This window comes from Rhipicephalus sanguineus, unplaced genomic scaffold (genome assembly GCF_013339695.2).
Source record: "Rhipicephalus sanguineus isolate Rsan-2018 unplaced genomic scaffold, BIME_Rsan_1.4 Seq691, whole genome shotgun sequence".
Taxonomy (NCBI): Eukaryota; Metazoa; Arthropoda; class Arachnida; order Ixodida; family Ixodidae; genus Rhipicephalus; species Rhipicephalus sanguineus.
Genome location: NW_023615777.1, coordinates 341,354 through 355,210, shown reverse-complemented (window position 1 = coordinate 355,210; position 13,857 = coordinate 341,354). Strand labels below are relative to the sequence as shown.

General features: G+C 47.7%; 1 protein-coding gene across 1 annotated transcript in view; it reads right to left on the bottom strand.

The window, feature by feature from the left end:
• Positions 1-13,187, bottom strand: part of LOC119378106 (leucine-rich repeats and immunoglobulin-like domains protein 3) — a 38,515-nt gene extending 25,328 nt beyond the window's left edge. Inside the window, exon 1 of the mRNA XM_037647353.2 lies at positions 12,679-13,187. Coding sequence (XP_037503281.1) covers positions 12,679-12,701 — 23 coding nt within the window. The 5' untranslated portion in view covers positions 12,702-13,187. The remainder of the gene's footprint in view (positions 1-12,678) is intronic.
• Positions 13,188-13,857: the final 670 nt, after the last annotated feature.

Genomic DNA, 13,857 nt, shown 5'->3' with positions numbered 1-13,857 from the left:
CAACGAAGACGGCAGCAGCGAAATGGTGAAAGATGCTCGAGGGCCTTGCAGTCATCGCGGCTACTTCTGGTCACAAGAACCCTGTAAATATTTGTAAATATACACTATCACTGTAAAAATTATCTTGCCTACCTGTTGGAACCGCGCCACCTCCCTTCCAAGGAAGAGGAACAGTGCTGCATTCTATAGAACATGTTTGATTGTTGCAGAACTGCTTTTTTCTGTAGAATCAGAGCAGATGAGGTTTTTGCGTCCTGTCCGAACACGAAAGCACAAAGATAACTCCAAACTAATTGCAAAGGGTAAATGAATCTTTAATATATGTGCTTGATGAAGAATAACGTAGGTGACAAAATACAAGTGTGTAAAGCTGCAAGGTGTCCGTCAATGAAGCATATGCAGCCTACATACTGCCTTGAAGTTCGAGCTTGTAGGACATCATAAAGAAGATACAGGTGGTAGCCACACTAGTGTGACTAATCCATGCAGTTGAACTATTAACTGCAGCTTTTCTTCCTTTGTGTACAGTCATGCAAACGCTGCAAATGCTGCACTTTGGAAAGAAGGTTGGTGTATATTCTTGTGTCAGCAGCCAGGTTCCTGCACAAAAGAAAGGGGTAATAAATAATGAACTACATAGTGGCACAATAAAGCTGCATTTTTCTTTACTTCTCGTTCTACACACATTCATCAATATCTCTCGCCTTCAAGAACAGGCATGTCTTTTGTTGACCTAATGAGCTCTCACTATATTTATACATATGTTTGGGCCAGGCACTCGTATGGCTATCCAGCGCCCATTAGCTTCATTATATAATGGCTCAAACGTCTACAATTACACTGCGTGTGCTATTCTTTTCTTACAATTTGCCGTCATTGCTTAATTAGAAGCAGTGTTATTACTAAGCTTGAAAATAAAACATTCATATAATAGTGTTTCTCTGCTGTATCTTTTGTGTTTTGATACATTTCACGCATTTTTGCATTCATGCGGGTTTCATACTGCACCACCAGCTGGTTAATGTCATATGGCTGGATCTTGGACGTCTGTACATATTGTGGGTTACATAAATACTACGAATTACGTAGTCATTAAAACTTTCAATACCAGCAACTGCACGCTGGTTGTGCCCCATTGCATTGTCTTTTGTTTTCCATAAACCGTCCCAAATATGGATCTTATCAAACACGGGAAAAATGTGAAAAACAAAATAGAAGAACGCACCTTCACGTTGATACAGAAGATCTTCTTGCAGAGGTATGCTTCGTCGTATTTCGGTTAGGGCAGTGAAGATTTACCTGAGCGAAAGCCACTCTAGTGTGCGGTGAACGCCGGCGCGTGAATAGTCAGGTACGCATCCATGAAGCTCGCATGCATAATTCACCCAATAATTGGAGAAAAGTTCGCTATTACACTTTCCTTCCGCTATCGCGTAAAGTCTTTCGCACAGGGCTTGAACTGATGCGGCGTAAGGTGTTCATAGACGTACAGATGAAAGCACTGGCGACCATAGTAAGACTTTGAACACTCGCACGATGACTATCCGAAAGCAGGTAATCCATTGGCTCATGCACGGAATGAAACAGCGCGGTCCTCTTGACATCATGCCCGCTTCTCTCGGAGCCGTTGCCGAACCACTCGAAGACAGCGCCATAGTAAATGCGCACCTGCACTGACGAAAGAAAAAAGGCAGCGGCAGCTTGATCCATCGGGAAATGAAGAACAAGTGAGCGACGCACCGCATGGATGCCACGCTGACCGTGGCCTCCGAAATGGCGAGCGCGCGGCCCGCCATCTCGGAGGCCACGCGCTGACGCCGAAACTTCACTCAAGGAACGATTCAAGGTAGCTCCCGCGCTACCTTGACAATCTCAAGTGAAACACTCGAGATTTCCTCAAGTCGAGGTGCGTTTCGAGTGAAGGGCGATTTGTGAATCGGAAAACGGCCCTCAAGGAGTGTTTCGAGTGAAGGGTCGAGTCGAGGAGCGTTTGTGAATACGGGGGTAACACGGCCACCAGCTGGAATGTTCGATGTCGCATGTATAAATGTCGACGTGCCTTAGCGCTGAGCAGTTTATCGACGGCCGACGCTCTGTTCGCCGCTATCAGTGTACGGTGTGTATTGCTGTTGTGTGACTATCCGTTTCCCGGCCACAAGTTCGGCCAAATAAAGAGTTTCATCTCGAACCCGCTGACTACCTTTCGTCGACGTCACGACCCCGTGACAATACCATGCGAAAGATTGTGGATGTAGGGCAAAACCTCAAATCCTCGCCTTTCTACTCGTATACTGTATTGTCAGCACAAGAAGCTGCACTACACCTTAGAGCACTGCACGGGCCGGGATTCTTGGCCCTGGCCCGGGCCGGGCCCGGTACTCGTTCAAGTTTACCCGCCCGAACCCGGCCCGATCACTCAAAGCGGAACCGGGCCCGGCCCGAACCCGAGAAAAAAAAATTCACCTCCCCGGCCCGACCGCAGATCGGGCCCTCCAGGGGCCCAAGCCACTAACCTATGTGGTGTTGTCCGAACGTGGAATCGACAGCAAGGCGTTTTAGGTAGCAAATGTGTATGTTTTTGTTGGCGGAAGCTACACTAACAAGTGTGCTTTAATCTGCGGCAATTCCTTCTAAAAAAGGGCCTCACTGTGGTAGCAGTTGACCGGACATACTGGGTACGATGAACGGTTATTCGGCAGCGGTATACTGTAGCTATTTTTTTCTGCTAATTCAATGCGAATCATCAAGAGCGTTTGGTAGCAGATAATGCAGCAAGAAAAGTGGTTTGCAGCATGAGTTCAGTTTCAATAGGGAGCCAGTAAGAACAGGGGAGGCTGAGAAGAGAACGCTCTCTTAACTTTGTTTTTATTGCGATCTCGTCTGAAGTTTAAAGCATGCTCTACCAGAAAGCCCAACCGTGCACCCTTCTGGATAGGTGGCACCTGTCTTCAGCGTATACTAGCACCTTGCCACAGCAAGAGAAATAGAGGGAAAAATTCAAATTTATTATCTTTGTCGTAAATACACTAACCTCGATAAAAATTATAACAAACGCCGTGCACCACGTGTACTTTTCAAAATTCGCATAAACAGCCGAAATAAAGAAAAGAAAGACATTTGACGTAGCATTATTTCCATATATCACACCACTGCTAGCATATAGAGTTTATAAGTTTGTTTTTTGGCATAGTTTACAGCTCATTTCTTCACATGTTATTGTGCGAAAAGTCAAATTATCAAGAGCTTTTACTGCTTGCGCTGCACAAAATCTGTCTTGCGAATTGTGAAGGCGTCGGCTGTCGTTGTTCTCAGACTTCACCACTACAGCAAACTTTGGACGTCGCTGCGGACGTCTGCAGAATGAACATAGCTGTCGAGCTCATGCCTTCATTTCTCTTGTTTCAGAACGTCGTGCCATTCTTCAATATAATCTATAAAACTCTTCTTTGAGGGCTTCTCCTTGCAGGTTTCAGCAGTGTATGTCAGTAATAGCGCACTCAAGTAATGTGCGCTGGGCGGCTAGTTGGCACGACTTGAAACTGAAATAATACTGCGAGTGACGGTACACAAGTAGAACAACTTGACAGGACGGGCGCAGAATAACAACTAAATTTATTGAAAACATCAACCTTGCACTTCTGACAACGCACATTACTTGAGATCATTTCTTGTACACGGGGCTCTGTTTTATGTTCCCTTCCATTCGAAAGACAATGTTCGTTGTGCACAAGCTTCATCGCCGCTTCGGCATGTGAGGCCAGGCTTCTTGGGTACTGCCTAAGAAAAAGCGTGCGTCCGCCGGTTGTGTCGGGGCTCTTCGGTGTACTGGGCTGCTCCGAAGGACATTGGGAGAGAATTGCAGAGATTCTTAGGAGCGAACACTGGAGACATGTGAGCCTGCTGAGAGAGTGGCTGAGGTTCCTGTGCTTCAGCTGGAAAGGATGCGGACCTGAAGCTTTTAGAACGCTCAAGTTCTACCAGGGACTGGCTGACACGTCCACGGAGTTTCTCTGGTGCAAGGAAAAACGGACACTGCTAGTGAACACCACGAATCAGGTGGGCGTAGTGCCAGTTATTTGTTTGGGCGGCCCGACGGTTCCCCCAGTTGTTGAAAAGGTACTGAGCAAGGGACCAAAGTACAGCATGGAAATGCCAGTGAAGAAACACGAGCTTCTGGCGTCAGTCTACAGCACTGCGGATAACGCGCAGAAGGAGCGATGTCTTTTGGTTTGCGTAGACGCCGCAAGCAGTAACTACAAAGAAAATGGTACCCGCAAACTGCTTACGGTTGCAGGGTATTTTAGAAAATCGGGCCTTGCAATTCTTCTGGCTGATGAAAGATGGAAGCTTTGTAATCATGTCCCAGAAGCTGTACGATGACAGAGCCTCAGTTACTGTTTTGAAGAACTTTAGGAACGCGGACGAAAAGCTCACGAAGGGGAAGAGCAAGGCACTTTGCTGGATAACCTAAAGCCTGATGGGCTTAGGAAAGAAGTGTCAAAGAACAAGAACCTTGTGCTTTCAATGTTATTTAGTGCAAAAAGCCACAAAGTGCGGCTGTCCCTTCAGAGCCATTGTTCTGGAAAGGGGTGCATGGCAAGCCACCCTCAGCTTACATATCCAAAAACAGCTGAGAAGGTTGGCACTGATGGATGCCTACAAGATTGCCAGTTCCGACCGACTAGTGGAAGTGTTGAAAGGCAACCTGCCAGGAGTGACCTCCGGCTTCTCGGTTGACATAGAGGAGCTCTTCTACTCTGTACCCCATGGCGATTTGTTCTTGTCGGTTCGCAACTGCATTGGACACTCAGGAGTGGTCGATTTTCAGAGTTCGAGTGGAATTTCAGTGGGGGGATTCCCGGAGCAAATTCAAGTGTACCTCACCTCAACTACTGTGAGCTTCAAGGATGATTTCTACGAACAAAAACGGGGCATTCGTATTGGGTTTAGCGTAGCGCTGGTTTTGACAGAAAATTATTTGACTGATTTAGATTGCTCACTTTCGCGGGCGCTTACTGATGAACGCATTGTTCGCGTCTTCAGATATGTCGACGACTTTCTAAATCTTGTTAAGTATTCATTCTAACAATAACCTTGCAGAGGTAGCAGAACATATCCTTCAAGTATCTAAATCCACAGCCAAGAAACTGAATTTTACTTTTGGACTGCCAGAGAACTCGAGTCTGCAGTATTTAGACAGACAATTTTTCAAGGATGTTGCCCACATGTGCTGGGTGTACCAGCCACGGTCGACGAAGACTGCTTTACCGCGTATGATTCTTCCCACTGAAATCTCGTTAAGAGTGGCATAGCCAAGTCTTGTCTAAGGTCATTCTTAGTTAAGTCCTGCCACCAGACAATCTGAGACAGCTTCTCCTTCCAGCTGGCTAGACTCCGAGAAGCAGGTTTTCCGGAGGCTCTAATAAAGGCCATAGCCGAGTCACTGTTCAAGACCATTAATAGGTGCAGCTTCTTGTGCTGACAGTACAGTAGGGGTGGAAAGGCGAAGTTTTGTGGTTTTGCGTTACGTACACAATCTTTCGCATGGTATTAAGAAAATGGCGAAGAAATTTGGCGTGGATGTTTTTTGCTCAGCGCCATGCAAGTTGTCCCGCATGAGCGCCCTTACGAGGGTTAGGAAAAATAGCAACTGCGGCATGAACCACAAACGCAAGTTTGTAGGATGCAAAACGGAGGTAGTCTACGCGGTCCCGTTGAGCTGTGGCAGGGTCTGTGTGGTGTTGCGATCGGCGCCTGCGCCGAAGAAGAAACGGCGTCCCCTGTTCTTCGAACAAGGCGCCGAAGGGCTGCTTGCCTGCTGACGGCCGTACAGACACTTGAATTGTTCTCCCGAGACGGGAAATGAGGCGCCACGCAGACCGACACAGCAGGGAGATGCCAGACGACCATAATGGTTTCTGGTCGTGACATCTTCCCTTGAAGAGACTACTTGAAGAGTCAGCGATATAGCCAATCCCGCTAATTGAGCGATGAGGTATTTCGAAGCAGCGGACCTTTGATGCGCCCGGTTGTCCGAGCCTGTTACCCATTACCCTACGGCCTTCACGTGGCAAGGAAGAACGCCTAGGTGCCACAGGTGCAGAGTGCTGTGGCCACGCCCCAGTAGAGGACGTTGACCTGGGCAGGTGTGGGCGGCACCCTCATTAGTGCTGTGTGTGACGTGATTGGACCGTCCCAACTTGGAGCAATTCCCCCATCTAGGGATCTGGGGAAAAGAGGCGCTTTAAAATGAGCCCCCGTGGGCTCATTCAATACGATATCGTGTAGCACGAAATCGTCGTCACGTAGAAACGAGATCTTCGTCATGTAACACAAGGTGTTCGTCATGTAAGACGAAATCGTCGTAATGTAAGGAAATGCTCGCCATGTAAATAAACCACGTTAAGTTTCCCTTCAGTCTTTGCATGCTGCCTCTGCATCTTCCTCCCGAGTCTCCGGTGCCTGCAAAGGCCGGTCGCAACACCAGTTGTTCGGCGCCTTGTTCGCAACACCAGCCCTTCGGCGCCTTGTTCGAAGAACAGGGGACGCCGTTTCCTCTTCGACGCAGGGGCCGATAGTAACAGTGGGCCAAACGGGAAGATGTTTAAATAAGCGCCTGTTGGAGCATTCGTATGCTGCAAGTTCAGGTAGTGGACAACAATTGGCGGTACATTGTAGGTCGTGCGCTAATTGCAAGCCACTCTTTAAAGGGCCCCTCACCAGGTGACATAACGAATTTTAGTTAGACATAGGAAGTTGTTGCGAGACCAATAAAGAACATTATGCTACAAGAATTTTTCTAATCGGTCCGTTAGAAGCTGAGAAAAACAATAATTTGTAGCGGCGCGAAACCATGATGCGAGGAGGCGAGCTGCAAACCCTTGCCGCTCGCCCCGTGTAGCCTTCGCAAGCCAAATCCCTTCCCTGCCCTCTTCGGCACGCGAGCGGAAGGATCACATAACGCATACGCATGAACACGTCATACGCACAGAATGTCACGAGCGCATGACGCGCCCGAACCAGCCCGAGCCCCCGAGACGCGAGCGGTGTGTGGCGGCGTTCTTTGCGCTTCATCTCTGCAAGTTATGCCGAATGCGCCCTCGCCGATCACTTGGCTTTCAACCTATTACTGAGCACGAAAGCTGCAACATTTGTACGGACGCGAGACTAGCGGTGTGCCGCATGAACATCTAGTTAGACGCGGGAGGATAAATGAGCCTAATGAGCGCTGGAACGCAGTAGAATATTAGTTTCGTTGTAAAGGGTGGCGTCTGCACGATGCGCAAAGCGCGAGAACACGAACGCGTGCGAAACGGAGGTAGATTAGTCTCGAATCTCGCTGCGATTCGCAGTAGTAAAAATTAAAAAAAGAAAACGCACACATTCCGTTTTGTGTTTTATTATTGCTCTCAAGTTTTATTCACCCATTCAAGCAACAAATTACAAAAACTACGCGTCGTGTCAAATAATTATCGCTGTGTCACGTGCTACTGTTGGCAACGTCAGAGCACACTCGTCTACGTAGAGGAGCGACGTCACAGCACTACCATCTACGTAGGGCCATTCTCTCATGCACGTCATCCCCTCATTCTCTGGGCGCGTGGACGCGAGAAGAAGGGCAAGCAGCGTTCAGCTTGAAATTTGACCCATTTACGCGGCGCGTAGCGTTGCAAATTTTGGCAGACGTAATGGTGAACGCCTAGTGCATGGATTGCGCTCGTCAGCTCAAAATTGTCAAACCTGGTGAGGGGCCCTTTAAGGAAACAAAAGTGTTGGGGCGTGCCAGAGAAAAAAGCGCACGTCAAATATTGGAAGCGTCCGTAATCTTGAGGCTTGGTCCAGATAAGTGCGTTAGTGAACCCTCTGTTTGTCTACACAAAAAATGAGCTAGAATTTTTAAGGTAGATAGATGGCCTTGAATACATTGTGTGATACTGTAGTCAGTGCTTGTGTGCACGTGTGTTGTCAGAAGTGGAAGGTTGATGTTTTCAATAAATTCAGTTGTTAAGTTTGCGCCCGTCCTGTCAACTCTTTCTACTTGTGTTTCGTCGCCCGCGGAGTTTTATTTCAGTTTCATTGTCGTACCAACTAGCCCTCCCCCCCCCCCCCCTATCGCACATTACTTTGGTCATTTACGTCGTTCACTCAAAAAACAGAAACTTGTGAAAAGATGCTGTCCCATCCTTCCGCCTCGCCAACGGGCATAGCGAAACGCAGAAAAACTACTTAGCAATGCATTTTTTCTTAGGTGACGACGAATACAACCGCCGGACCGCACGTGCGAAAGTGAATGTCGTCTGCTACATGGAGCTCGACAGTCTGTTTCGCGCGGTCTCGGCCATGTGGCGTATTGCCTCAAATTATTCGCGATGTGTTAGCTGTAATCATATAACAGCGGTATATCCAGTGCATAAAAACACGGCTTCCTCGACACTTACTTTAGAAGGACTGATCGCTGGGCGAGTTGGTAATCCACGACTACGAAGAACTGCGCGAAAAACTGGGACAAGTAAGACACACGCACAAGCGCATAAAATGTGTCTTACTTATCCCAGTTTTTTTTTGTCGCGCGCGCAGTTTGTAGTCGTTAGCACTTACCTGGCGGCTAACAACTTGAACGTCATTGTAAGCTTCCTACAGAATAACCCAACGCGCCCCTACGCAGATGCAACCCTAAGAAATATAAAAGTTAAGATCTCGCCTGAAGAAAGTAAACCATTTTCTTAGTGCCAGAATTTGATCACGTATATTTTAAAATTTTGTTCATTTTCATTTCTTTCATCTTTTTATTAGACACAATCTAACTCCCAATTTAAGAATTGTCTTGAGAACTACCCGGTTCATGGCCAATACCCCAGCGTGGGTGTGTGCCACAGGATGCAATTAAGGCTTTACGCTACTCCACTACTCTATAACATCAGCTAGCCCCATGTTTCAAATTATTGCCGATTGTAATGTCGAGCAAGCAAATAAACCCAATTTTAACAGCATATGGTATTATTTAGCATGTTATTGTAATCTCTGTTTTGGTCTAGTCAGCAATATTGCTGAGTTGTCAGTTAGTCGTTTAGGAGGATAAGAGTTAAAGAAATGAAAGTAACATTATTAAAAAAAATTGCAGTGGCTTAGCTCGGGCTATGCCAGGATATACATAGCGTTAGCAAATGGTCAGCTGATTATTCTTAGCTTTCCAGATTGTCTAGGATTATTAGCCTTCTTCTGTTCATTCTTCGTACGCTGAACCGCTAATTGCCAGGCAACTACTTCGGGATCCGATGAGATAAGCTTCTCGGCTCTTCTGCGCCGTTGAGCAGCATTTGCGCTCTCCTTCTCCATGGCGTTACCCACCTGCAAACGCCAGTCAGAGGCGCTATCACGCGGCTACAGCACAGTGTCAGACGGCGACTGCACAGCGAAGGCGGATAGCTGCGCGCGCGCTGGCGCCAATACGTCTGCCAAGGCTACGACGTTACTCCTCTGGAAAGCGCAGACCGGCGGCGGCGAGTCGCGCGCCGGCGCCAGTTTGTCTGCCGCGGCTACGGCGCCACTCCTCCCGAACGCGCAGACAAACAGCGGCGGTGGCGGGGAGCGCGTGAGATGCCGGCTCCGGTGAGCCAGCTGTGTGACATCACTGATCCTCGCGCATGCGCAGCACGGCTCATGAGGATCCGCGCAAAATCGGCTCCGGCTAGGCAAGTGTAGCTAACGCTGCAAAAGGCTGCGCGCACGATACGAATGCCGTCGTGCTGGACTGTACCGCACACATCAATCTGCGGGATCAGACTGCGACGATTTTTGTTGTTTACAAGGACTGAAATTTGGGCGAGTTAACATGAATTTATGCTTGAACTTGAAGCGCAACAAACTGTGACACAAGGACAGGGCGAGCACCAATATTAAACTAAGGTTTATTCTCAGAAAATCACGCCTGTTTATCAGTCGCAACAGAGCAGCAAGTTGGGCTAGTTGGTTGATGTTCATTCTTCAAAGGTATACTGCGCTAAAAGGAACAAGGACACAGAAAATGGGGGACAACACATGCGCAGCGTTGTCCCCCATTCTGCGGACAACACATTCTGCGCATGTGTTGTCCCCCATTTTCTGTGTCCTTGTTCCTTTTAGCGCAGTATACCTTTGAAGAATGTTTATCAGTCAACACACAGATAATAAACAAAGCATCTAATCGCGCAAGCGCGCTCTACAGAGCCTAAAATTACGAAGTTAAATTGTGAATATGGTAGATGATGTTTTCCACCACGATAACCCGTAACCCGATTTTTTTGCCCTTGCATAACCCGAACGTTTCTCTGTTCGCAACGGGGGGTTATCGTTGAAGCACTTCTACGGGGTGTTTTAGATGAAAAGCACGCAGCATTACAAAATTAAGCATAGGAGCTACGCGTCTCAAATTGGCGCAGTATTGTTCTGAGCCATACAGAGCACGTAAATATTTTTTCCACTCCGCAAAGGTCGGCAATTATTAAACATTGCTTAATGAACTTTTTGAATAGTAACTCACTCTAGAGAAATATCTTCAATACAAAAGTGGTAGCGCTTGTTCAGAAACATCGAATGTTTCAATCTATGATAAGATAACTCCCCTGCTTAATTTTTGTCCGGCCTTTCTTTAAAGCGCGCGACTTAAAAAAAAAAGATACCACGTGACTGCCGCCTAACGCACGGCGCTTTTAGTGCCCTCAAATGTAAGTTGAACGAATTGTCAAAGGCTGCTCCGTGCACGAAAGTCGATCGAGCAGGCTATGGAGGACTGCGATGGACGCTAAATGATGATATCGAAGCCATTTCTGGTTAGCTGCTCCCTTTGCACCTCAACTGTATGACCAGATTGGGAAAGTGGTCTGGTGCACTTACTGTTAATTAAGGAAAAACAAAAGCCCGAGAATTTTGTGTCCATATTTTTTACAGCGAAAGTTGTTATGAGATCATTTCAGCGGCGGTTTTTGGCGCCGTAGTTGTCCGCCGCCGCCGGTGTCCGTAACCACTATCGCTCGAAATAAGAAAAAAAAAACGAAATAAGAAAAAAAATTCCAGGATGGAACGAGGTTCGAACCTGGGCCCTTTGGGTGGGAGCCCAGTATTCAACCTCTGAGCCATGCCGGTGCTTGAAACTGCTTTGCAAAAAGGTCCTATACAGGCTTCATGTCGGGAAGGAACCACATTAACAAGTGCAATGTAGCGTGGTAGAAAAGTAAAATAAGCACCAAGCATCGCACAACGCGAATTCTGTAACCAGGCGTCACACAATGCGAATTGCGCAACGAGTAGGTTGTTCAATGCTTCCAACCCATTACAAAGGGCTCCGCCATAATTCTTCATCGTCATCAGGCACAGCATTAACAAAGTGCGTATAATGCCTTACATGCGCTTAGCAGGTACCACGGCACTCCGTAGAATGACGAAAAATGGCATAGTGCCTGCTTCCCTACTTCTAAAAAATTACAATGATTTATAGCGTAGTGGGTTCCTCACAAGTGCACTTGTATTGGTTGCCAAGGAAGCCCATAAGCGCATGATCCATTTTCTCGGGGTCTCAGTAAAGTTCTTCGCCCCCCCCCCGTCTCTTTCCCACGTCAACGTATGTTATACAGCATGACGGCAGAGGTAAATAGCGACCGGGCGTCACCCAATGCAAATTACATACCTTGTGGGCCGCTTAAAGCTTCCAACCCATTACAAAGGGCTGAACCATATTTCTTCATCGTCATCAGTCGTCGCGTCAACAAAGTGCACATAATGCCTTACAGACGTGTAGCTGGTGCCTCGCTTCTCCACAGAATGACGAATAATGGCTTAGTAGGTGCTTCCCAACTTCACAAAAATTGTGATTTATGGCGTAGTGGGTACCATTGCTAGTGTACTTGCATTAGTAGCCCCAAAAGAGCGTATAGCGGGCTCTAGAAACGCCACTCTTCCAGCTTTCGCGGTGACTGTGCTGCGGTTTCAGCGCAGGCCTGGCGTTTTTTTTTTCCTACCTATGACAAGTACAGTCAACCTAGCGGACTTTAGCCGATGATTACGGTATACCGTACGTTTCAGATCGGTCAATTTTTAAGCTATAGAATCGCCGCGTTATTAATGTGGGCAAGGGAATCGTGTTTCGTATATGCGGAGTGTACAACGCTGAATCCACAATGCAGATATCGGCCCGCGACCTGTTGCCTGCACGTAAATAAATTTTCCAAATAGTCACTCAATTTGTTATTGCAGTGAAACTTCGTCCTAGAAAAGTTATCGCCGTCGGATAGCTTCTGAAATTGACTCCACTGAGTTTATAATATCAACTGCTTTCAGGTTTAAAGCTTATTTGGGCGTTTGTGGAGGGCCCCGGTGAGATTTGCGCCCTTGGCAGTTTGTTTCGAATGGCAGACTTATATCATCGTAGGGAGGTTATTTCTGCGCTTGATGTTAGCGCAGTTTTGCAGCGCGTCGAGTTAATGTAACAAAAACGAGAAGCTGTCTTCGGTTTTCGCGACGCTTAGTCAGCGCTTATTCGAATACTGCATGCGAAAGGCCGCGTGAAAACGTCCTGCCAAGACCTTCAAATGCTGATGAAACACTTGCTTGAAGCGACAGGGTGTTGTTAATTGACGTAGAAAACGAACAGCCGTACGCGTGCATTGAATGAGCGCCTACGAAAAAGGAAAAGTCTCTGCTCACTTTTTGTGGTGGCTGAGGAACATTTTTTACGACCTCCTCTGAAGGCACAAATCCATATTTCCTGGCTTCCCCACACGGCAGGCTTGCGCCGGTTTGTTTCGCCAAGGGTGGGAAAGATAGCGGCGCGCGTTGGGCGCTATCTAACCTCGCCCTTAGCAACGTTGTCTGCCGCTGATAACGAGCGTTACACTCTCCTCCAAAGCAGTTGGAGCATGGGGTGTTTCAACGTGGCAACGTCGTCTTTTCGTGTATTCGCAGTGCAGGTTCAGTGCTTCTTGTGCACTGTCGGTGGAAAACGTACGCCTCGGGCACCAGTAAACAAACGATCACGTCGCGCTCGACAGAGAAGTGCTGAAACGATAAAAACGCTGCAAGAACCTGGCACATTTGGGACCCGTTAACCGGATGCAATGTTTGCAGCCGAGCTCCGTACACGTGCAGACGACAAGGACGAGCAGACGACAGCGCATTCCACGAGAGAAACGGGGCCGCCATTGTTCGCTCGTCAAGTGACGTCTCTTCCTGTCGTCTTTTTTCGCATGCAGCGGCATCGGAAGGAAGCGCCTGTCTTGGTCGGCCTTGAGCCCGTAAGCGGGACCTCGCCAAAACGGGTACGTTCGCCATGCTTCAGTAGTGCCAACGCAATAATTTGAGGCGAAATAAATATACGCTAAATGATCTGACTTTCGTTCGTGTGTTATTGTGCAGAGAGGTATAGAAAAGCCAAACGCGTGAATAAATTATTATAATTTCTGTGGTTTTACGTGCCAGAACCACGGTGTGTTTATGAGGCACGGCGTAGTAGAGCGATCCGTGTTAATTTTGACCATCTAGAATTATTTAACGGCAGGGCCGTACCCAGGAATTTTTTCGGTGGGTGTTTGTGTGTAGAACGGCTAAGTTTGGCAACTGGTGGTCGCCGTGAGGGCGTGCAAGTATTTTAGTGTCACCCGAAAAGTTAAAGCATCAAAAAATTTCGGAGGGCGTCAGAACCCCCTCACCCCCCCCCCTCCCTACGGCCCTGTTTAACGGGAACTTAAATCTAAGTACACGGGTCTCTAGCATTTCGCCCCCATCGAAATGCGGCTGCCGTGGCCGGGAATCAAACCCACATCCTCGAGCTTAGCTGGGCGGCACTTTACCTTCTATGCTACTAACACAGTGGGTTAAGAGATCGCC